This window comes from Nannospalax galili, unplaced genomic scaffold (assembly GCF_000622305.1).
Source record: "Nannospalax galili isolate Female #2095 unplaced genomic scaffold, S.galili_v1.0 scaffold589, whole genome shotgun sequence".
In the NCBI taxonomy this organism is placed as follows: domain Eukaryota; kingdom Metazoa; phylum Chordata; class Mammalia; order Rodentia; family Spalacidae; genus Nannospalax; species Nannospalax galili.
The window spans coordinates 5,365,068-5,387,506 of record NW_008360324.1 but is presented as its reverse complement, the minus strand read 5'-3'; the positions used below and the strand labels follow the sequence as shown (position 1 = coordinate 5,387,506).

Below are 22,439 nucleotides of genomic sequence, written 5' to 3'. Positions count from 1 at the left end.
AAGGCCTAGATGTGCTTGTGCTCAGGGGCTCAGACAGACAGGGAGGGAGGCCCAGGTATGGCCTGGGCAGAGAACAGACATCCCACCAGCTGGGCGTAGCTGTGCTCAGCGGGCTGTTGGTACCTTCCTACCTGGCCAGGTGGAGCAGAGACTCTTTGGTGTTGTGACCGGAACAGGCACTGCACTCATAGAAGATCAGATTGTTCTCCTAGAATCACAGAGCAGAGTGGGCACAGAGAGGGAGCTGGGGGGCCAAGGGAGGTGGAGAAGAGAGAGTCCTCTGCCTCTACTTGCAGCCTTTGCCTCTTCTCTTGACCTTTGAACTCCTCATCTGCCCACCTCACAGTAGATACAGTTGATTTCTTTCCTCTCAGGCCTGTGGCTGATGCTAGCTTTGTGTGTAAATTGCAGGAGAGCTATAACAATGCTGTAACTAATCTGCACGGTGATTTGTGTTTTGCATTTTCTGGACATACTATCAAGAACTTACTCACTCGTTAAGTTCACGCCAGCCTTTGATGCAGGCATAAAGGCCCGGGTAGTCAATGCTGTTTCCACTTCCCAAGCAGGGAAACTGAGGCTAGAAAGGCCATGTGGCAGGTTGGCTTAGGTTACCCATTTAATGAACAGCAGGGCTCCCAGAAGCCACTGTGACAGGACATTGACCTTTTGTGGACCTTAGGCAGAGGTCATGAGGCTCCAGATTCTCTTTCATGCAGTTAATACTCTAGCTGCCAGACTGTCAACACCTCACATGGGGCAACTGTCTATCACTCATTCATTACACAGAGGCAGTGCTGTATACACAGGGCATTCTTGGCCAAGGTCCCCTTAGTCCATTTATCACTTCCCTTAATAGATTGCTTGCTTCACAACAACAATGCTAATGGAACCAGTTTTCGCTTGGATGCTCTGCCTTTGGAGCTTGGTGTCTGTGGTGATGGGGGCCATGGGAGGGAGGACACGCTGGGGACTGTAGCTCAGGAGGCTTTGAAAATAGTGGCTTTCAATTCAGCGCTCCCTATTCGCACCCCCAGGCCCAGCTCCAGCCCCTGGCCTCGGCTGCTATGTGTTTCATCTCTTACTGCCCACCGTCTGTCAGACCCTGACTTCTCTGGCTGTCAGAGGGGCCATTTCAGAGGTGGAGGTGTGGGGAGAAGGGCCCAGGACCTGGAAGACAGGACTTACCTTCCAGCTTCATGTGCTGGCCCCACCTCTATGATACTTTGAATCACTCAACTCCATGTTTGTTTGTGTTTTTCCCCACCAATTGAAAGAGAAAAAAATACAAACTGGGGACGCAGCTCAGTTGGTAGAATGCTTGCCTGGTATGCATCAAGTCTTGGGGTTGATTCCCCATCACTGCATTATAACAGGGCATGGTGGCACACATTTGCAATCCTAGCACTTGGAAGGTAGAGGCAGTAAGATTAGACATTCAAGGCAAGCCTGAAATATATGAGACTTTGACTCAAGACAAAGAATTAAAAATGGAATGATAATAGTAATAATAATAATATAGGTCTTCATTTCTTCAGCTGAAATCTTTTGATCTAGATGAATTTGGAAATCAGAAGTTTTTGAATTTTCCCAAGGTAACATTTGTATACTACACATTACATAATATACTCAGTGGGTCTGAGACAGCACCCTATAATCAAATATATTAATATTTCTTCAATGAGACGTGAATATTCATAGAAGCATAAGTAGTCTCATGTCAGTTCCACTCAGATTTCCTGCCAGATGGAACACAAAAGACCCTTCCTGTTTTTAGAGTGTTTGGATTTCAGAATTGTGGACATGTGACTGACTGTTCACTGTCCCTACAAAGACACCAGCCGGGCCCTTCATCAGCCTTTCCCTTTCAATCTTACCACCCACGCTCACCTACCAGGCTCTGAGTTTACTTCCTGTTTCAAGTAAGCCCTGAAAGAATCACAGAATCCCCATGCTGCTAAGCACCCCATCTGCCCAAGTACACAGCTCCACAAAACCAGAGGCAATAAAGAACATCGGGAACCCCAATCTGCTGCTTTCCACTGTGCCTTGCTGATCCCATTCATGGGCCCAAAGCCTGATGTACATTTTGATGGCAGGCTTTCCTGTACCTCCCCTGAGTTCATCTTCAGTTCACAGCTTTGAGGCTCCATCTTCATAGCACCCTATCCTTTAGCAAAGTGGCCCACACTGCTACCCGGCAGATGCTGAGGTTTTCATCCTCAAAGGTGACCAAGTGGAGATGCCGATGGCGGCCTTTAAGTGCTGGAGCAGTATTGAAATGAACAGTCACTTGTTTTCCTAGAATTTACAGTTCTGTGTTCTCAGTAAGGGGTTTAGAACACTTCTCACGGCTCGTGTTCTCCGTCCAACTCGATTTTGTCCTTCTTTGAAGAGTTCTGCATGTGTAGGCCCAGGGCCAAGCCCAAGATGCCAAGACACTCATTCGCCCAATTGCTTTCCTTCCATAGAGCTTCCAGAAATTCCCAAGGCTCTGGCCCAGGCTAAGGGTCCCTACCCTATTCAGAGAGAGGGAAATGATGATGGCTCTTTACCTTGGCAAGCTGTTCTCCGAGGCCCCGGGGGACTTCTCGCTCCTTCTCATTGTCAAGTTTATTGCCCAACAGAAGAACAGGAATTCGGTCTCCCACAGCTTCCTGCAGAGTAGAGCATCCCTTCACTGAGAGAAGCCTCCACAGAGACACCAGAGGGCAGGCTCAAAGTGCCATCTGGAAAGATCCAGGCTCATGTGAGAGGCACCTTGTCTGAGAGTTCCTGTACACTGTGTTTCTGCAGAGTGCCTGCTTCTGGCTCCCTCCCACCCCCACCCCCATCTGTGCAATGGCCTCTCCCATCTCACCACCCTCTTTGGCTCTTGGATGGAGCACATGGACTTTCCAGCTGTACTGGGGAGGAGGTAGCAGATGAGGGGACAGTGGACACCAGTACGTCCTTTTCCATGACTTTACGGTATCCCTGAGAGCATCCTAAGGGACCAGACCTAGACTAATGAACCAGAATGAACCCAGGGAATTAGTGTGTTTTGGAGTTGATCTGTGACAACTAGGATTAGAAGTGGCATCTAGCATCTCTGATGGATACATTAAACCCCCTGAGGGTTGATCCAAATCTGAGTCACACGGTACTGGGCCACAGAGCTCTGTAAGTAGCTGCTGTAAAGCTAATTGGAAGCAGGCACTATGATGGATCCATACAATTGGGGGCTTGACTGTGAATAAAGCTGTGCTTAAGGAAGAACTGTGTGCCCCAGCATCTGTACTTCTTAGGCCAGAAGTCACAGGCTCACTTAAGGTACCCACTGTGTTTGCTCTGTGGTGACTGTGGTACATCAGTCAGGGGTCACGTCCTGGGGTCTCTGTCCCCAGGGGTGTTGCATGTGTCCCTCCTGAGCCAGAACAAGGGCCTGGGATGCAGAGCCACACATTGAGTCAATATGGTAATGTTCACATTTAAGAAGGCTGTTATTTTTACTTTGTGAAATCCTTAATTAGGGACTTTTAATCATAATTTGGTAACGAATAGTTATTCACAGTAGCTAAATGTTTTTCTAAATAGAGGGACTGTTGGATAATAGAAGCTTATAAGTATAAGTTATGACTTTGCCAATACCCTTCCTACTTTACTTCAGCCCTGCACACAAATGGCTAGAGTGTTCCACTGGGAACACCTACTTTAAATGCAGTTACCTCTGAAATGAAAGCCTCAGTGTTTCCTTATCTGAACATTCCTTTCTACTGGAGTTGAGTGGTAGAAAATAATTTTCATTTACCATATGAAAATCCTGGGCTCAGAGAACCACAAAACACACTCAACAACAAAAGTTAGGAGGACCCTTTAATACAACGGTCCACAATTTTCTGCCCTTTATTGTCTAGGTTTGTGTTTCTGATGAACACTCTGCTGCTTAGTATGCTACTAAGGAGAATGCTCTGTTGCTTGGGTTAGAAGTGACACCTACTGGGAAGGGACTAATTAATGTTCGTAATGATGGTACATGTCTTGTGACCCATCTCAGTCAATTAAAACATATTTGTATTTGATGTGTTAAGCAAATTGTACCTTCTTTCAATTATCTGAAATGGAGAAACCCACTCAATAGTATATACAGACTGCTGTTGCTCCCTTTTAGCCTAGTGTCAGTTAATGGGAGTGTCCCCGTTCCATTGACTAAGCTGTAAGTAACTAAATACTTATGCAAAGAGTTTTCCACAGAAAAGGAAGAAAAGAGGGAGATGCAGGGAACTGGGCCAAACGATTGACTTGCTGTTTAAAGCACATGAGAAAGATGTATTTGTAGACTTATGTGTGAAGAGTGACTAAGGTTTGTGGGATTTCTTGACAAGGAACTTCGACTCAAATATGAGCATCAAACCTGGAATCTCGGGGTAGAACCCTGACAAAGGTTTTATTATTAGGCGGGAATGGGGGACTGGATGTTGAGTGGGATGGGGCGTGGCCTAATCCTCAAATCCTAACACCTGGGCCCTGTTCACCTCAAACAGCACTGCTACATTGGGGAAAAGACAGTCTTCTCTCTTTAGAATCATTCCTAAAATAGAAAAGAAAAAGTTTAGAAAGAGCAGGAAAAAAGTCAAGTGCCCAGCTGGAGCTGTGAGTCCTGTTTTTGTCTGTTCCTATCTTACACAGCCACTCTGGGCCACGCTTCCTCTCCATGAACCTTGGCCTGTCTGTGATCATCAAGAATGAGGCCCATCTTTAAGACAAATAAAAGAACACAGGCAAGGCCAGAAGGTGTGCTAACTGTGACGGGTGGTCAGTCATCACCGCCTGTCCCATCACTTAGTGAGGGGGAGGCTGGGCACGGTGGTATGTCTTCTGACCATCCCCAATTCCCACCCCCATCTTGAACTATCTGCTTGAAGTTTATGCCTTCTTATTCCTAACTTCTTCAGAAGCACAGAGAGCCTTGTAATTACCTATTTGATGCCGCAACATTTTTAAAGGAAATTTATCATTCTTTGATGCTGGGGATGGAACCCAGAACCTTGCACATATGTGCAAGGTAAGCACTAGACCACTGAGCCTACATCCCCAGCCTGACACTGTTTTTGAAAGTCAAGAGTGCACCTTTATTAAACCTCAGAGACTTTGGTGAAGAAGACTTGTTTCCACCTAAACTCTGATATTGATGTTCTAGAATCCGAGAATACACACCACAGGCCAAACTGAGCTGATGGCTCATTGGCCAGACACACATTCTGTCCTTAGGAGACTGGGTATTGCCACCATCTCTCTGGGAGATTCCCCAAGTGGTTCCTGTTTCCTGAGTCTCTAGTCTCTTGGTCTGTGAAATAGGCTCATAGAACAAATCTCTGTTCTAAAATGTTCTAACAGAGAAGACTTTCTACACCTTTCGTCGTGATAACTGCCTTTCTCTGAACTTGATGGAAGACAGATTTGTTGAAATTCAAGATCACCCATCTCTAACTTTAGAGAGCAAGAGCTGTCAATTCAGAGCAGAGGACTGTCATTCAGCTCTGGGTGCACAGCTGCTGGATCGGGCTGGGGTGTGTGTGTGTGTGTGTGTGTGAATATCTGTTTTCTGGGAGACATGAAAAAGCAGTTGGCTGGGAGAATGCTGCTATTTCTCTGGAGCCAGAAAAAAAAATTCTCAGCACATTAAAGTATGCCGTTATGCTAAGAAAAAAAAATGACTGCAAAATTATATCTTGGGGGTTTCCATATTTATCCACCCCCTGGACTATGAGTCAAAACAAGATTTATTTGTGTAGTTAGTTTTAAACTGCCAGCACTTCAAGCTCAACCTGGAATGTGGGTGAAAAAAAAATCCAACTGCTATTTTTGCTCCATGCTGTACATTGTCACTAAGGACAAAGATCACACAGTGAGATTCAGCTTGCAACCAGGAAGAAGAGGGAAGCCAGCAGAAGCCAGCCAGAAAACGTTCTGCTTTGAGACTGAAGCAAGAAGGCCTGAAAAAGTAAATGTGTACATCTATGTTTTAGCAGCAGATTCCAACGTGGGCCATGTGATGTGAGGGAACCACCACACAGCGGCCAAGTCCTGCACCCCAGTCTCGCCGTACCTCTGACAAGCCGTGTATGCTGCACCGTTCTGGCCATATTTCATATTTACTTCCTTGACTTATGGGCCTTACAATATGGTGCTCTCCAGATGAGTAAAGAAAAAAAGATCTAAATGAAAGTTCAATACCCAGTGCCCAGTGCAGGCATTGAGGATTAACAGCCTGAACTTGGGGCAATGCCAGCTTACACAGACTATGTCCAGTTCTGTTTCCTGTACTGGATGCAGGCCCCAAGTCTTCAGATGTCTAGTTTGCCCATGGTCTTAACATGGCCTCCTTCAAGTCCAACCCCTTCCTTCCCTAAATTGGAATGGTTAGACCAATTTTCCCAGAGGTGATGAGAGGATCAAGAGTGGGCTGGGAATTCAGGAAGAACTAAAACCTGTGATTTCCTAAAGTCTCACCGTCAAATCTGTGCACACTGCGTCTGCACCTAGCCCTAGGCTCTCCTGTATAAGGCCAGTAGCAAGGTGACTCTGTCCAGTGTGGGGAGGACTTGGGGAGGGTGAGGCAGGAGAGCAGTTGTGAGGGCAGGATCCTCCCACCTCATCACAAAGGGTAGATTCTATAGTTAGGATGAGTTTGATCACCAAGGGTTGTCTCTGTTGGGAGGTGGGGCCTTTGAGGGATGGGGCCTAGCAGGGGTGTTAGGTCACTGAGGGGTATACCTTTAGAGGGAGTAACATAGTTCTCATGGGTCCCTGATTAGTTCTTCTGAGAGGATGTTATAAAGAGAGCAAGTCTGGCCCTTCGCCAGTAGTAGTCTAAAAACTACTGGATCTCTCTCTTTTTAATATGTATTTATTATTTTTGTTTTACTTATATGAGTGTTTTGCTTACATGTATGTAAGTACACCCATGCCATACAGTGCCCACAGAGATCAGAAGAGGGCGTCAGATTCCCTGGAACTGAAATTATGGATGGTTGTTAGCCATGACGTGGGTGCTGGGATTGGAACCTGGGTCTTCTGTAAGAGCAGCCAGTGCTCTTAACACCTGAGCCCTCCCTCCAACCCCCAAAGGAATTCTTTTACATATACACACCCCATGATGAGATCTGCCATGATACATACAGTTAAGTGGGCCCTCATCAGAGCTGCGCCAGCCCAGGCATCATGCCCTTGATCTTCCTAAACTATGGGCTAAATAAACTTTTCTTCATCTGTACCTTCCTCAGATATTTTGTCATATGAGAACCAGACTAATTGTCTAGGTCTTATCTTACATGGAAGGAATCTGCTTTCCTTCAAACTGGAAGGACCTTCAAGGGTCTTCTCATTTACATGCATTCCAGCTCTATCCTGCACCCTAAAAGTCTAATGCTATACACTGTGGAATTGTGGGGGACAGAAGGAGCCTTCCAGAGTACCTGGTCTCCTCCCACAGGAAATGATTGGCCCAAGTGGCAGGGCCAGGAAGTGGCCAAGCTGTGATGGTAAGAACTTTCCAGAGCTCTGAGCATCTGTTCCCTCTCCACACAACCTCTTCCAAAAGCCCGTCTTTCCCCGTGTATGGCGAGCATGGCAATTTAAGGCCTCCTTCCTTGGGCTGCTCTTCAGGTGGAGGGAGGAAGGGGCACTGGGAACAGCTGGCCACCATTCAGTTAATAACAAGGCTTCAAGCCCTGAAGACTATTATTAAAGCTCCCCCTCACCCTCCTTCTCCAGGCGAGGGAGTTGGCAAAGTGCTCTGAGCTCTTTGAAAAAAAATAAGGTTCTCTACAAATATAAAGTACTTATTATTTTCAGTTCCCCTCAGATCAAATTAGGTGTCAAGTTTTAATCTATCACTTGACACCTCTGATTGCTGGTTGCCAAGGCAGAATGACTTAGCTTTTCAAGAATTGGGAGAATAATTGCATCTATGATGCTTCTGTTCCACACCTTCAACACAGTCAACCATTTGGCACAGCCTCCTACATTGCTCCGGAGACCCCACGCCATTGAACTGAATGCCTTTCCTAGTCCATCCTACCCGGTTCTCTAAAGTGTCTAGTGAGTGCTGGGCACGTGGCCTGTTGTCAGCTAATTCTCACTGAGGGGTCAGGGATGTTTTGAAAATTGACTCAGAGCCTTGCTGTTCCAAGGCTGGAATAGCATTAGCCTCCCTATGAAATTATTGGAAATTGAAAATCTCAGTCCCCACCCCACATCTGCTAAATTGGTCTACCTTTTAACAAGATTCCCCAGGAGACTTCCAGATAGCTCAGCATTTAAGAGGCACCTGTTTATGCTGGGAACCCCTTGGACAGCTGTTACTATTACTTTTTAATTTCCAGGCCCTGGGTCATTCCATCTAGAGGGAAAGCCTTGCCATTGGTGTTGTTCAGGAGGGCCACAGGTGAGCCTGATGTTCATCTGGGACCATTTACAGTTCATTTCAAGTTCAACAGTACCTTCCATCAAAACTGTTTTCAAAGACAAAACTCAAACTACAAATAATTCATACTTAGATGATTCCAAGTTAGCGATGTACAAATTACCACCCCAGTCCTGCATCCAAACCCATGGGTGATTCGAGGCTTGGGGGTGGGGGTGGGGGCTCACCAGATACCTGCTCATGGTGCTGACAATACCATTCCACCAGGGACGGGCACATGGTTTCCTGGAGAAGGACTGAACTCATATTCTAGTCTGCAATGACACCGTCTAAGATTTCTTCTCCACTACCAGATTCAGCCTGATCTCCTGTCCCTCTGGCTAGATCCCAGCTTCTCTGAGAGTCTAGAAACTCTAATGGCTACAGAGAACCCAGTTCCATGTTTGCCTCCATCCACTCCCAGTCCAGACATAAGGATGGCCAGTTCCCAGCTCATACTGCAATGTAGATGGGCGGGGCGGGGGGGATTACATGTGTGAGGATGGGCAAAGAATGTGAGGCCTTGAGGAAGTTACAGGCTTAGTTTCTTCATTTCAGAATGAGATCTGTTATACTTGATTGCACAGACAATTTTCAAATGACCCTGTTGTCTAACAATGTTATACTCAGACATCCAATGTACAAAGCTGAAGAAAAGATGAGCAGGTAGGTTTGGGAAAGAACAGGGGTGGCTAGAACTGTGACCACTAAACCATTCCAGGCCCTGCCCCACTTTCTAGGAAATGTGACTCTGATTCCAGGGTTTCCAAGGACAAAAGCCTAAAGAACTACTGGATTAGATAATCCCTAATGTTTCTTTTGGTGCTGCCAACAACAAAGAAGGAAACCAGGGAGGAAGAGGAAGAAGAGGATGGGGAGGAGGAGGAAGAGGAAGAGGAAGAAGAGGATGGGGGGAGGAAGAAGAGGAAGAAGAGGAGGAGGAAGAGGATGGGAGGAGGAGGAAGAGGAAGAAGAGGATGGGGAGAGGAGGAAGTGGAGGATAAAGGGGACGAGGAAGAAGAGGAGGGGGAAGAGGAGGAGGAAGGGGAGGAGGAGGAAGAGGAATAGGAAGAGGAGGAGGAGATCCATGTCATGAATTTCAAAAGTTTAAGCAGGATCTAGCCATACATTTGCCTCCCTCATTAGCTTGGTGAACACACAATCCATGACATTTCAAAATTTAAATTTGTAAGCATTTTAGGCACAGTAATTTTGAGACATGGTTTGTATTAAGCAACTGTGGTAGCTAATTTTGGTTGTCAACTTTTAAGCACCTGGGAAGAAAAAGCCTCAACTGAGGAATCTCCTCCATCATATTGACTTGTGGACATTTTCTTCATTGCTAAATGATGCAGGAAGACTTAGCTCACTGTGGGTGGTGCCAACTGTGGGACTGAGTTGTATACAAAACTGTGGGTTGTATGGCTATAGGTAGCTATGCTGGGCATGGTAGCACATGCCATTAATCCCAACACTTGGGAGGCAGAAGCAGGCAGATATCTGTGAGATTGAGGTCAGTCTGGACTACATAGTGACTTCCAGGCCAGCTGGGGCTGTAGGGAGATTATGCCTCAAAAAAAAAAAAAAAAAAAAAAAGGCAACTGTGTAGAAGAAGAGAAACAAGCAGGTAAGCAGCGTTCCTCTGTGGTCTCTGCTTCAGTTCCTGCCTCCAGATTCCTGCCTTGAGCTCCTGCCCTGGCTACCCACAATGACGGGTTACAACAACTGGAATAAATCCTTTCCTCCCCAAGTTGCGTTTGATCAGTGTTTTAAGAATGCAAACTAGGACAGCAATTTTCTCCAGATATCCTTGAATCTGTTCACATCTAGTCCTTAATTTTCTATGTAAGGGGAAGCATGCAGATTAGCACCTGAGAAAGGCTGTGGCCCAGTTGGGTGATGCTCTGGGAGAGGTAGATTCGGGTGGGAGGACTCAGGTGTCAGGGCCAAAGGGAAGGAAGAAATCAATTACCTAGTGTGGAGGCTTCACACTAGACTGGCCATTCACCCATCTAATATCTTTGGAGTACTAGCTGTGAGGGACCACTGCCAAGCATCTGGTAACAAGGACAGAAATAAGGCTTTTATTCCCATGAGGCACCAGGACAGCATGGGGCACCAGTCAGGAATCCTGTAACCTATAACACGGTGACAAGAATGTGATGGAGGCTAAGTTAGCCCACATGGGCTTGGAGTAGAAGGTTGACCCTATGCCTATTGGAGGTAGGAGCTCTGTGGCATTCATTGCTATTTCTGGACCCCTGGGGTACTGGGGGAATCGTCATGAATAAATAATGGATTCTGCTGGAGAAAGGGATTGGGCCACTCTCCTTGACTATTGTGTGATGATAAGTGGCTTGTCTACACTGCCTTTGGCTTTGAAAACCTGCACCGAAGTGGCAGAGGTAGGCAAGCATCTAAACAGCAAAGACTTTGCAGTTACCAAGCATCCTACCATAAATGTGACTGAGGAAAATGGGGGGCAAGAGGGGAGGTCTGGCAGCTGATCCAGAGTCCAAGGAACACATTGCTCCCAGGCCTTTGGCTCTGGAAGAGCCAGGAGCCCTCAGACCAGTCCCCAATCCTTGTGTAAAGGGTTGTGGCAGGTATCCCAAACACTGCATGGATGACTCCTGGGCAGGTGCAGCCAGACCCTCTGGAGCCGAAAGGATGTGGAGTGGAGATCAGTGGTGAGTGAGGGGGAGAATTCAGATGTGACTCAGTCTCCCTGGAGCTCCACTCTGCTCCTCTCCTGATCCAGCCCCTCACTTAGCACATAGCATGGGGGTAACTCCAGAACAGCTTGTACTTGGCTTTAACTATGCCACAGACCAGTAACTCAAGGGATAAAGGTTTACCGGGCTACAGGTTCTGAAAACAAAGAAATTGAAGATCCAGCAGCTGCATAGGGTAGAGGGGCTTCTGGTTTGTGGGGACTCTGCAGGGCTCAGGGGGTGAGAGGGAGCATCCTTGCTCTGATCTCCCCCTCTTAGAGTCACAGACCTTCCCTTATCTTCTCATTTAAGCCTCAAGTCCCACCTCCAAACACTACTGTCAGACTAAGCTTCCAGCCTGTGGGTATGCCACACTGGGGCTCAATTTCGATGTGAGTTCTGGTGTGGACATGCAAACCACAGCATGGGGGTGATCTGTAGTTCTCATGAGCCCCTGTCCCCATGGGGCTATGTCTGCCTTGTCTACTTATGATCTCCAGTAAGCAGCCACAGGAACCTGGATGAATAGACAAATGGTCTGGCCAGGTGAGCCCCAAATGAGGCTAGGCACAGCAGAGGGCCAGCGGGGAGAGGCCAGGAGGAGAGGGAAGATGGGAAAACTGAAAGTATTCCAGGAAGATGGCTTCTCACCTCCACATTGCTGAGCCACTGACGAACCGAGAGAAAAGACTGCTTAGCTGTGAGGTCATACATGACAACAACACCGTCGGCTTTTCTGAAGAACTGCTGGGTGACACAGCGGTACCTGTCACAGGAGAGCCGCCTTGAGGATATGTGCCTTTCTCCGGGAGCCCCGACCTGCAGGGGTGGCTCCTCACCTTTCCTGCCCAGCTGTGTCCCACAGCTGCAAGGCCACCTGTGAGTTGTCCACAGTGACTGTCTTTACACGGTAGTCAATACCTGCAAGGTTGAATGGGCCTATGAGAGCTGCCCTGCATTTGATTCCAGATCAGGAAATGGTACCTCCGCATCTGAAACCATGGCGGATGATGTGACAACCTTCCCTGTGTAACCCCTGGGGGACAATGTGGGGAGCTGGACTGAGTGTCAAATAGGGAGGCAGGAGAGGTCCTGTCTCGGCCTGTGGGGCCCTCATAACATCATGGAACATCTCTCAGCATCAGGGCCCTCATTGTACTGTACTGTACCTACTCTGGGCATTGGATGAAGTATCATCAAATCAGTGAAAGCAACAGGAAAAGAAGATAACCCTGAGATTCAGGAATCTACTTCCTGATTGGGATGACTATCTCCAAATTAATTCCATCCCTCCCTCTCTCCCCACTCCTCTCCTTTTGGCTAAAATACTTTCAGAATCTCCCTAATATACTCAAGCGTCCTGAGCAGATGGATCATACTTCAATATTTCTAACAGGCAGTCCAAAGGTGTGTGGAGAAGAGGACCAAGAGGAGGAGCAGGAGGAGGAAAGAGGAATTGGAAGGTAGAGGAAAGAACAGAGAAGAGGTAGGGGAGGGAGATAAAGGCAGCATTCACCCTTGAGAAGGGTCTAGAAACTCTTGACTTGTCACCAGGCCATTCAGGATTGTCTCTCCAGTTGTGTCTTTCCTGGGTTTGTCTACCCAGAGGGCCTAGGTATAGGTCAGCAACATGAAGTCTGTATTTCCAGTAGCCCTCAGAGACAAAGGTCTCAATGCAGGGGCATCCAGCCTTATGGTTTCTTTAAGCCAAACTGGAAGATGAATTGTCTTGGGCTACATATTAAATACACTGTGGCCTATGGGATCTGAGCATATAAACATTTTATTTTGTGTTTGGCCATATTCTCAGCTCTCTCACAGTACATGTGGCCTACTGGCCACCGGTTGGAAACTTTCCCCCATTATAGACCTTATTCTTGTCTGTGACCTGTCAGAATATTCAAAGACATGTTAAGATGTTTCAAAATGCTTTGTTTCTGGGACTAGAGAGATGCCTGAGCTGTTAAGAGCACCGATTGCTCTTGCAGAGGACCCTGGGTCCAATTCCCTGCACCCACATGGTGGCTAACAACTGTGAGTGACTCCAGTTCTAGAGGGCTCTTGGGGTCTCTGTGGGCATTACATGTTTACGGTGTACTTAAGTACACTCATTCATACACATACAGTAAAAATAAATAAATGAAATTAAAAATTAGAAATAATAAGGTTGCTTCAAAAAAGTTTTCCTCCTCAAGGCTCCTGATTGGGGAGCTTGAAAGCAACCCATCTCACCTTCAAAAATAACCCATGAAGTCCTCGCCCTGGAGGGATCAGAAGCAGAACCAGCAACAGCCCCCAACAGAAAGAAACAGACAACACCTGGCAATTACAGAAGAGGCAGGAAATGGAAAGGTCACCCCAGGCCCTTTGCTTCATAGGCAGGGGTAGAGGCAGGAATGGATTTGTCTGGGCAGAGAGAAAGAATAAGAATGCTTTGTTATGTACCTACTGTTTCCTCTTTTGCTGTGTCCCAGAGACATCTACAGGAGTGTTATAATCTGCACACACACATACACACACACACACACACACACACCATGGAGAGGAGACATGAGAATTGCAATCCAGGCACCTCCTTTGCCTGGGCTGGTTGGAAGCTGTGGTGAGCTGTAAGCCCTGTGTGAGGCTCCCCACTTTACTTCCAACATCCTCACATGAACCACTGACCATCTAGTGCTTCATTCCACCCAGGCAACCTAAAGCCATGTGCTCCCATTGCAACTACTGGCTGTTGACTCCTGCTGAATCCAGGGGTGAGATTTTTTCTTGGTTAAAAGAATAAGGGTAGGGGGTCCCCCCAACAGTGTGTGCTCTGGAGAAAGCCCTTTCCTGCTTTCTAACTACTATAGGAAAACCAACCATGGATGCTGCACTGGCAGGGCTAGATCTGAAACCAGCAGGCTGGAAGCCAAGAACAGAGTCTTGAGCTTACTGGCAAGGCACACAGGGGAAGGACAGATGGGTGCTGCTGGAGGCAGGTGGTCTTGGCTGCCTGCATCCAGCAAACCTGCTCTACATTATTGGCTGCGTTAAATGATGGACAGGAGCTTGTCTTGCAGGGAATGAGTGAAGTAGACAGAGGGCTGGATGAAGGTGTTCTGTGTTGTGGTGAGCTTGGTGTGAGTCCCTGCTGGACTGCAGGGCATTCTTACTGCAGTCTCAGACAAGCAGCTGGAGAAGCAGATAAGCAAGTTCACAGAGGCTGTGTGTACAGAGAACACAAGGATAACATGAGGTAAGGAGGGAGTGATAGCACCGGCACATCGTGGCAGGAGAGCAAGAGCTCGACCGAAGAGGCTGTAGACAATGTAAGGCTGGAATAAATGAACTTTAAGATCACCACAAGCTCTCAAGATCTAAGCACCAGGAGACCTGGATTCTGTGTCCCTGTCTCCAGTCTGCAGCTGCTCAGCAAGATGACGCTTATGATGTCATTTCACCTAATATTAGTAGTTTAGTTTTTCTGTATACCTAGGTAGATGGAGGTTTGAAGGGGTTGAGGTGGGTGTTTTCATGATCTTTAAGTTTAAATATTTTATTTATTATTTTTGTTATTATTTATGTGGAGTGTATTGTCTGCATGTGTGTAAGTGCACCTGTGTCGTGCAATGCCTAGGGAGGTCAGAAGAGGGGGGCAGATCCCTGGAACTGGAGTTATAGACAGTTAACTGTTAGCTGCCATGTGGGTGCTGGGAATTGAACCCAGGTCCTCTGCAAGAGCAGCCAGTGCTCTTAAATGCTCAGTCATCTCTCCAGCCCTGTCAAGATCTTTAAGTTTAGATGGAAAATCCAATGATGACACTGAGGGGCCCTTCAACTTACAACTTGAGTGGACATAACGGCTGAGGTCAAGGACGTGTCACCAGAAGTGCTTTGTAAAGATGGTATGAGTGACAGCTGGGATGAGGAATCCCAGAAAGGTGACATTAGCTTTTCTGGAGAAGACAGGCCTAGGCTTTCACTATGCAGGGAGGGTGTGTGTCTGATCAAGACGCCTTGTAGTAGAGTATAGAACACTGTCAGGAGAAGCACACAGCTTAGGAAATGAACATCCAGGGCTAGGAAGGTATCCTTCTTCCCTAATGGGTTTATGCTGGAACCATGACTTGTGGGGTTCATGTTGGAATACCCTTCAGGAAAACCAGACTGTTTGCCTGGAGCCCTTGCAGTGCCGCTCCATGGTCACTGCACTTGGTTCCTCTCAAGAGCAGCTAGGTCTGACTCTCCTGGACTTGGATCCAGGGCCTTCCCTACTTCCCCTCAGCTCTGATATTTTGCCTTGGGATATTCTCAGTCCTTGGGTGGAGTAGAGTAGAGGGAGGAACAAGAGGATGCTCCCCATGTGACAACTGTGAGAGACCCATGGATAGGAGAGACAGAGGGGCTGGTCTAGGGTGATAGGAAGAAGCCTAGTCTCTCTAGGCAGGACTCTGGAGCTTGGGAAGTTTGCCTTGCAGAACCAGCTTGTCAGAAGATGATCTGGCTAGATACCTAGGCTTGGGAGCAGTTTTAGGAGAACCTAGATCAAGTGCCTTCTTTTTCACATGAGAAAAACAACAGAAGCCCAAAAGGACTGCGTCATCTTGAGGTCACAGAGCCAGTCAGTGCCAGAAGTAGGATAAGGACCCAGGACTTCTGATGTCCCATGGAACCTCTGCAATCTTTCCTGCCCCCAGCCTCTTCCCACCTCCTGAGGCAGAAGAGAACTCCTACCACTCTCTAGATGCCAAATGTATATAATGCAATGTCTTCAAGGTGCTATGGAAAGGGCTAGAAGGTGTATTGGGAGCAGTTGTCAGTACTAATCAGTGGATAGAGCTCTTAATCTCCGAGTTTCAGTTTCCTGATCTATTGGGCTATCACAGTGTAAGGATAGATTGAAATGATGGATACACAGGACCATGGTCAATATTCAGATAACATGAATATATTGTCAAATTCAGTTGACTCATCAACTTGGCTACATAGAGCACATTAGGCATTCAACAGATTTTTCTATTGTTCAATGATTCAGCTTTGTAACAGCTGAAAGGTCAATATGCCCTTGATCCTGCCACATGTTCCAGCGTAATGCAAAGCTTTGGGTAAAGCAATTAAAATATCTATTTGAATAAAATATTATCCAGGAGTGGGAACACATTCAGCCTATGATTATCCATTAGCAGCCGAGCCTAATACAGTTAATTCCAGATGCTACCCAGCAGGTCTGAGACACAGGATAGGTAAAAGTAGATAAGTAAAAGAAGGCTTGTAGAGTGCTGGACATGCATGTGCCCACAGGCCTAGTGCCAACGCAAGTAGTCAGTGGGCCCATGGGAAAGGTGATAGTGGTGACAGGGTTTGACTTTGGGAGAGTCTCTGTCAGCTCTAGAAGAGGTTCGTAGTTTGGTTGAAAGTGAAGAAGAAAGGAAAGCTAGATGGGGGGCTCACAGAGAGGATAAGAGATTCCAAGTACACCTTGGTCAACCTCTACTCTCCAAATCCAAGACTGGGTTTACAAAGCCCTCAGGGTCTCCCGGATCCACAGGGAGGTCAGTCACCAGGCAGTGTCAGGAAAGGTGGATTTCTTCTTGCCCCTTCCAGCCCACTGCCCAGCAGTACCACTGTTCCTCCCCTCCATTCCCTCCCTGGGCAGAGAACTCACCCACAGTGGCCGCCATGCCTGGGGAGAAGCGGGCCTCACAGAGCCTCCGAAGGAAAGAGGTCTTCCCTACCGCAGAGTCGCCCACAAAGACAATCTTGAAGAGACGGTCTGGAGTAGAGGGAATGTTCTCTTCCTGTGGATGGCAGACAGTCTGACCACCTGTGGGGCATGGCCACTAGCCCCTGCTACTGCCAGATTTGCCCTTGACCATCCCTGCAGTAGACCACTGAGACCTCAGCACCAGGGAGGACACTCAACAGCTTCAGAATGTAGCTAGTGCTGGGCTTGGAGCCTGGGGTTCCTTGGAGAACAGCCACCACTCACATATAATGCATGCCTGGGACAAGCCTCTCAGGGACAAGCAGGTCAGCCTGGCTGATGGAGTTTGTAAATAAGTACTAAGAATGTGAAGTTCCCAGAGCTCTTGGGTCTTGAGAGCAGAGGCTTAGAGAGAAGGCAGAATCCTCAATGGGAGGGAAGGGCAAGGTGGTTCTTGAGAGAACAGAGAAAAAAGACTCAATAGGGTTGGATACTGTTGCTTTGAGTTGAAACATTCTTTCTAGGAGAAAGGAGGGAGGGAGGTTCCTAAGACTCAGGAAACTTAGAGGACTCCACCCAAAGGTTAGATAAATAGTAACAACTGGCAGGGAGGAGACTCTCTGGAGGAGCTGCCTTCAAGTTGTGCAAGGAACTCCAGAGATGCTTTTCCATGATGCTTGTAAGGAACCCCTAGTAAACTCATAGCTTCCTCGTTGGAATTGTTTCTTCGCCTCTGTCACTGGTGTCTCTGAGGTGAGAGATATTGTTCACATGCCCCTAGGGTAAGTCACCCAACAGGTGTGCAGCCTCTGGGTGGAATGGAGACCCTCTTGTCTCTTTGCACATGCCCTTGAGTCCCCTCCTCAGCTTCCATTGAGGCATGGTCACTTCCCTCTCTCTCAGATAGCCAGGTGGGGAATCTCCCTTTTCTATTCAGGAAAGTGGAGCATCCTTAGAGGCAACCAGCTACTGCTTGGTTTCACCAGTCTCAGAAGACAGAGCTGGAAATGGCTGGCACCCCAGCCTGGGACTGTGAGTCCCAAAATGGCTGAATTTGGTCTAGGGCACAAATCCAACAGAAGGTGGTCTAAGAGGCACCTCCTGCTGGTGGCCAGAAAGCTGTTTTCTCATCATGCCTCTCCTTCAGGCTTCACTCAGCACTGCTGGTCAGAGGATGAGGCTCTTTGGAGTGGGTTTAAAAGTGGATTTGGAGGGAATTAGCAACTGCGGTCAAGCAAACACTATAATGAAGCTAAGCTGATATTAGCACTACTTGAATTTCAGAACTGAGCCATTAACAGACTTTGGGGAAGAAATGCAGTATTCAGGGAGGAATTTAAGGTCAAGAATAGGCATTTAAGATACAATGAAAATACCAAAACACAATGCCCCACCCCATTTTCTTTAGACATGCAATAAATGGGGTACTGTGTACCTCCAATTGTTTGAGACAAATGTATACACCAATCTATATGTCCCAGGCTCAGGATGGAGATAGAAATGTGAAACCCAAGTGGAGATGGCAGAGGTGGTGGCTGTGGCCCTAATGGCAGAGGTGTTGCCTGGCCCCCAGCTCTGAGGTCACCTCCATGCTCCACCTGGGCAGAGTTTTGCTTCACAGGCATAAGCTCATAGACCCATGGACAGTCTGGCTTTGGGTGGCTTCACTCACAGAAGCTGTGACACCCTACTCAATGTGTGTGCCCTAAGCCTGCTATGCCCTCTGGGGGACAGTCCACCAGCCAAGTGACAGTGAGGTGGTGGCCTGCAAGGAGGGGCAGGGTAAAGTTAGCCTGGCTCTTACACTGGGACATACCCTATCACTCTCTCCTACAAGCTTACAAAAAGGGTTAAGGTGCAGCTCACAGGCAGAATGCTTGCCCAGCATGTGCAAGGCTCAGGTTTCTAGCCTCAGTACCACCAAACGAAACAAACAGACAAACAAGCAACTGAAGAACAAAACCCCACGCCCAAACCAGAAACCAAAAACCTTCAAATAAAAGTGATACATTCCGGGCTGATGAGATGGTTCAGTGGTAAGTGCACCTGCCGCCAAGCTTGTCAACCTAAGTTTGATCCCCAGGACCTGCATGGTGGAAGGAGAGAACTGATTCCTACAAGTTGTCTTCTGACCTCTACACATGCATCATATGTGTGGTACCCACACATATACACAAATAGATAAAATAAATATACTAAAAATTTTAAGTGATATATTGTAATTTTTAAACTTTGGAAATTCACAACTATGGGGGAAAAAGCAGTAATTCTTTATAATCTGAAATTGTCACTATTTATATTTTAGGCATTTTCCAGTTTTGTCTATAGAGATATGTAGGAATATGTTTTATTTAAGGGGATTTGAGAACTATATATAATTTTGTCTTATTTATCATAATTATTAAATCATAACACAAATTCTTCTGAGTCATTAAGGATTTTTTTGGAACTGTGATTTTTTTTAACAGGTATGTAATATTCTATAAAATCAGTGTAGTTTAACTTATGTCCCTGTGTTTGGATATTTTTCTGTGCCTTGATTCTTGACTTACTTCTGTGTCTGATTTTGGTTATTTCCTAAGGAAAATTTGCTAGAAGTAGACATGCTGGTTCAAAGGACAAAGCATTTAAGATCTTGATTTATACTACCAAATACCTTCTGGAAGGGTCGCCACCAGTTATGTCCCACCTTCCTCATGAGGTCTGCCTCACAGCAGCCTTCCACACATTGACCTTCCTTTATCCCGAGGCTGTAGTTCATCTCTTCCCAGCAGAATGGCAGCAGGGCTCCGTGGGGAGACACAGACGTGTGAAAGGAGGGAGGTTTACAGAATGTGCAGCCTCAGAAGTGTGTGCTAGACCCAACAGAGAGGCCTGTCGCCTGGGCATCTCCCATTTTTCTAGGTTTAGGGACAGGCCTATCAGACCACGTGGGCACAGCAACGCAGCGACAGGAAGGATGCGCCCCACCTTTACGCCTGTCACATGCTGGGATACTGACATACATCTTGGGATACTTGAGATCGTCCAAGATCGCTTGAGATCACCTCAAGTGAGTGTAGATCTGTGTACTGAAGGGATTCAGGGTCGGTTATAGAGGAGGAGGGGCTGCCCAATCCCTCATGGCCCAGTACTTGAAACTTCTCAGGAATGAGATGCCTGCATGAATCTGAATCCCTGCCAAGAATAACCTCAGCTGAGAGGTACCTGTCCTGGCATGATTGCTAACATAGCCGCAGCGTAAAGATCAGGGGTGACGGAAGCGCTGCCGGTGCACAGGGAGACACACTGCGTCACGTTTCTAGAGCTGTTTTGGAAGGTCCGGCGGAGATCAGACGGTGGGTGTTTCAAGGTTTGAGTCACAAACCAAAGAGGAACAAAGTGAGTTCCACAGAGTCTTCCCCTGTATCCATGCAGAACTGAGCAGGAAGATCTGTGTGTGGAGGGATGTGCTGAAGGACACCAGAGAATAAAGGGGGCTTAACTGATTGAGACCAAGAGAAAGATAATGTCACTCACTTCTCAAGTGACAAAGAGCAGCTTGGAAAGACGTCACACCTTATGCGAAGAGCATCCAAAGGCTCTGAATTCAGTAAGAGCTCAGTAAATGCTTTGGATGTGAGTTAGAAGAGAGTGTTCAAGTATAAGGGACTGGAAGGCACAAGCAGAATTTACAGAGACCACTGAGTTTCTTCCTAAGATGCTTAGCTGGGGTAGGGGAAGGTGGCTTTTGGGACACACAGATGTGATGAATTCCCAAGCCACTGCAGTTGGCCTCCTGAGTGTTCCTTGGGCCTCCCAGGCTCAACCACAGTTGTAATACCCAGGCCTTACCTTACCAAGGGCTTCTTTCCCCACAGGCTGCCCTCTGGGGGACGTGGGGATGAGTCCGGATGAGGCTGGGGCTGCCTGGCTTTGCCCTTCTGCCCTCTGGTCAGAGACGTCCTCCTCTTCTCGGCATTGGCTCAGCGGTTGCCCAAAGCCACCCTCCAGGAGCTGGGGCAGGGGGTCTTCCTCAATGGAGATGATTCTGCGGAGTGCTCGCTGGGGTGGACCCCCATTCCCTGGCTCCCCAGTTCCTGGTTCATCCTCTGTCAGGGGATATGCACTGAGGCCCAGAGAGCTTCTCCTTCTTATGGTGTCAAACACCTCTTCCTCCTCCTCTGACTGGCTGTTGGGATGGGGAAGGAAGATGAGTGGGAAAAATCACAGAATGTCAATGTGGAAGTGGAAAGCTGCTTGACTCCTCTTGAGATGAGAGCTAAGGGGAAGACACACCTGGGCAGGAGAGGGAGCCAGGGAAGGAGGGGAAAATGGAAGCCCTAGCATTCAGCTCGTGCTTTGGACACCCTTATACCAAGGACTGCCTGCTGCTGCCGCTATTGCCAGGGAAGATGCTGATGAAAATTACTAATACTGACCAAATACACAGGCTGGACTTTGTGGAGGACCAAAACAATAAATGACACAAATAGTTTTCCAAACTAGAACTATTGTAGGAAGGAGGTAGTGAAGGCTTGGAAATGCAGCCCTCTGAATGAACCATCAGGTGATCGGGCTCTGCTCCCAGCACCAACCCTTATTAACTCTATGTCTTCATATAAGGACGTTGACTCCTCATGCCGCAGGTCAGTTCTCTTACCACAAAACATGGCCCATTGTCACAGATGAGACAATGCATGAGAGAGAGATGTTCATACAGGGCACACCCACATGGTGCACACCCACATAGGCACACACACACACAAGCATCCCTCAGCAGTGTGGGAGTACTAGTGTTTCTATGAGGAAAACCTCCTCTGACCCATGGAAGATGGCTGGCTCAGAAGCAGTCCCTTGAGAATAAGGTTTGGGTCAGAGGCACATCCACACACACCCCCTTTCTCTTCCTTTCTGTGTCCCTGGAAGTCAGGGGCAGGAGCAGGAAGCCTCTAAGATCTCGGTGCATATTTCCATTTGAATACTAAGAACAAAGAAAGCATTGGGAAGTAAAGGGAACTGGGCAGTAGGGGCATAGCTTGGAAGCACAGCCTGTGTTTTCAGTCCTCACAGGTTTCCAGAGCACTGGAGTTCCTTCTCAGTCTAAGTGAAATGAGATGAGCAAATCTCAAAAGGGGGCATATGTGTGATAGGGAAAAACTTATGAACACACACACACACACACACACGAAAAGGAATGGGGGGAGCATCAAGATGACAAGGTCAAAGGAGAAAGTGAGGGACACAGAATGTGCAAAACAAGAGAAACAGTATTCGCCTTGTCCCTGGCTTCCATTTATTACTCTTAGGCTAACAGTAGGAAGAAAAAGAAAACCCAGGTGGGACCTATTGCTGTTAACAGGTCAGCTGCAGTTCTGAATGACAAATGAAGACACGGTGTTTACTCACAACAGTAAGTAAACTGGTTTGGATAGAAATAAGACATTTACATCAACTCAAGCATCTTTCCCTCCGCTTATAAAATCACAGCTCTACTGAGTTTTCAACACGTTTCCTACATATGTTGTGAAGCCTATTAGCAGTGATCAGATTCAGAACACAGTATTCCTATCCATCCATTCTTGCTCTGCTTTTACACGCAGCATGAGCAGTTATG

At 47.3% G+C, this 22,439-nt stretch overlaps 1 protein-coding gene across 1 annotated transcript in view; it reads right to left on the bottom strand.

The window, feature by feature from the left end:
• The window catches only part of Cracr2a (calcium release activated channel regulator 2A), a 74,469-nt gene that overhangs the window by 1,246 nt on the left and 50,784 nt on the right, over positions 1-22,439 (bottom strand). Inside the window, exons 11-16 of the mRNA XM_029559839.1 lie at positions 20,678-21,014; positions 16,805-16,937; positions 12,000-12,081; positions 11,812-11,926; positions 2,556-2,657; positions 132-208 (exon numbers count right to left, since the gene is read on the bottom strand). Of these exons, the coding sequence (XP_029415699.1) occupies positions 132-208; positions 2,556-2,657; positions 11,812-11,926; positions 12,000-12,081; positions 16,805-16,937; positions 20,678-21,014 (846 nt within the window). The remainder of the gene's footprint in view (positions 1-131; positions 209-2,555; positions 2,658-11,811; positions 11,927-11,999; positions 12,082-16,804; positions 16,938-20,677; positions 21,015-22,439) is intronic.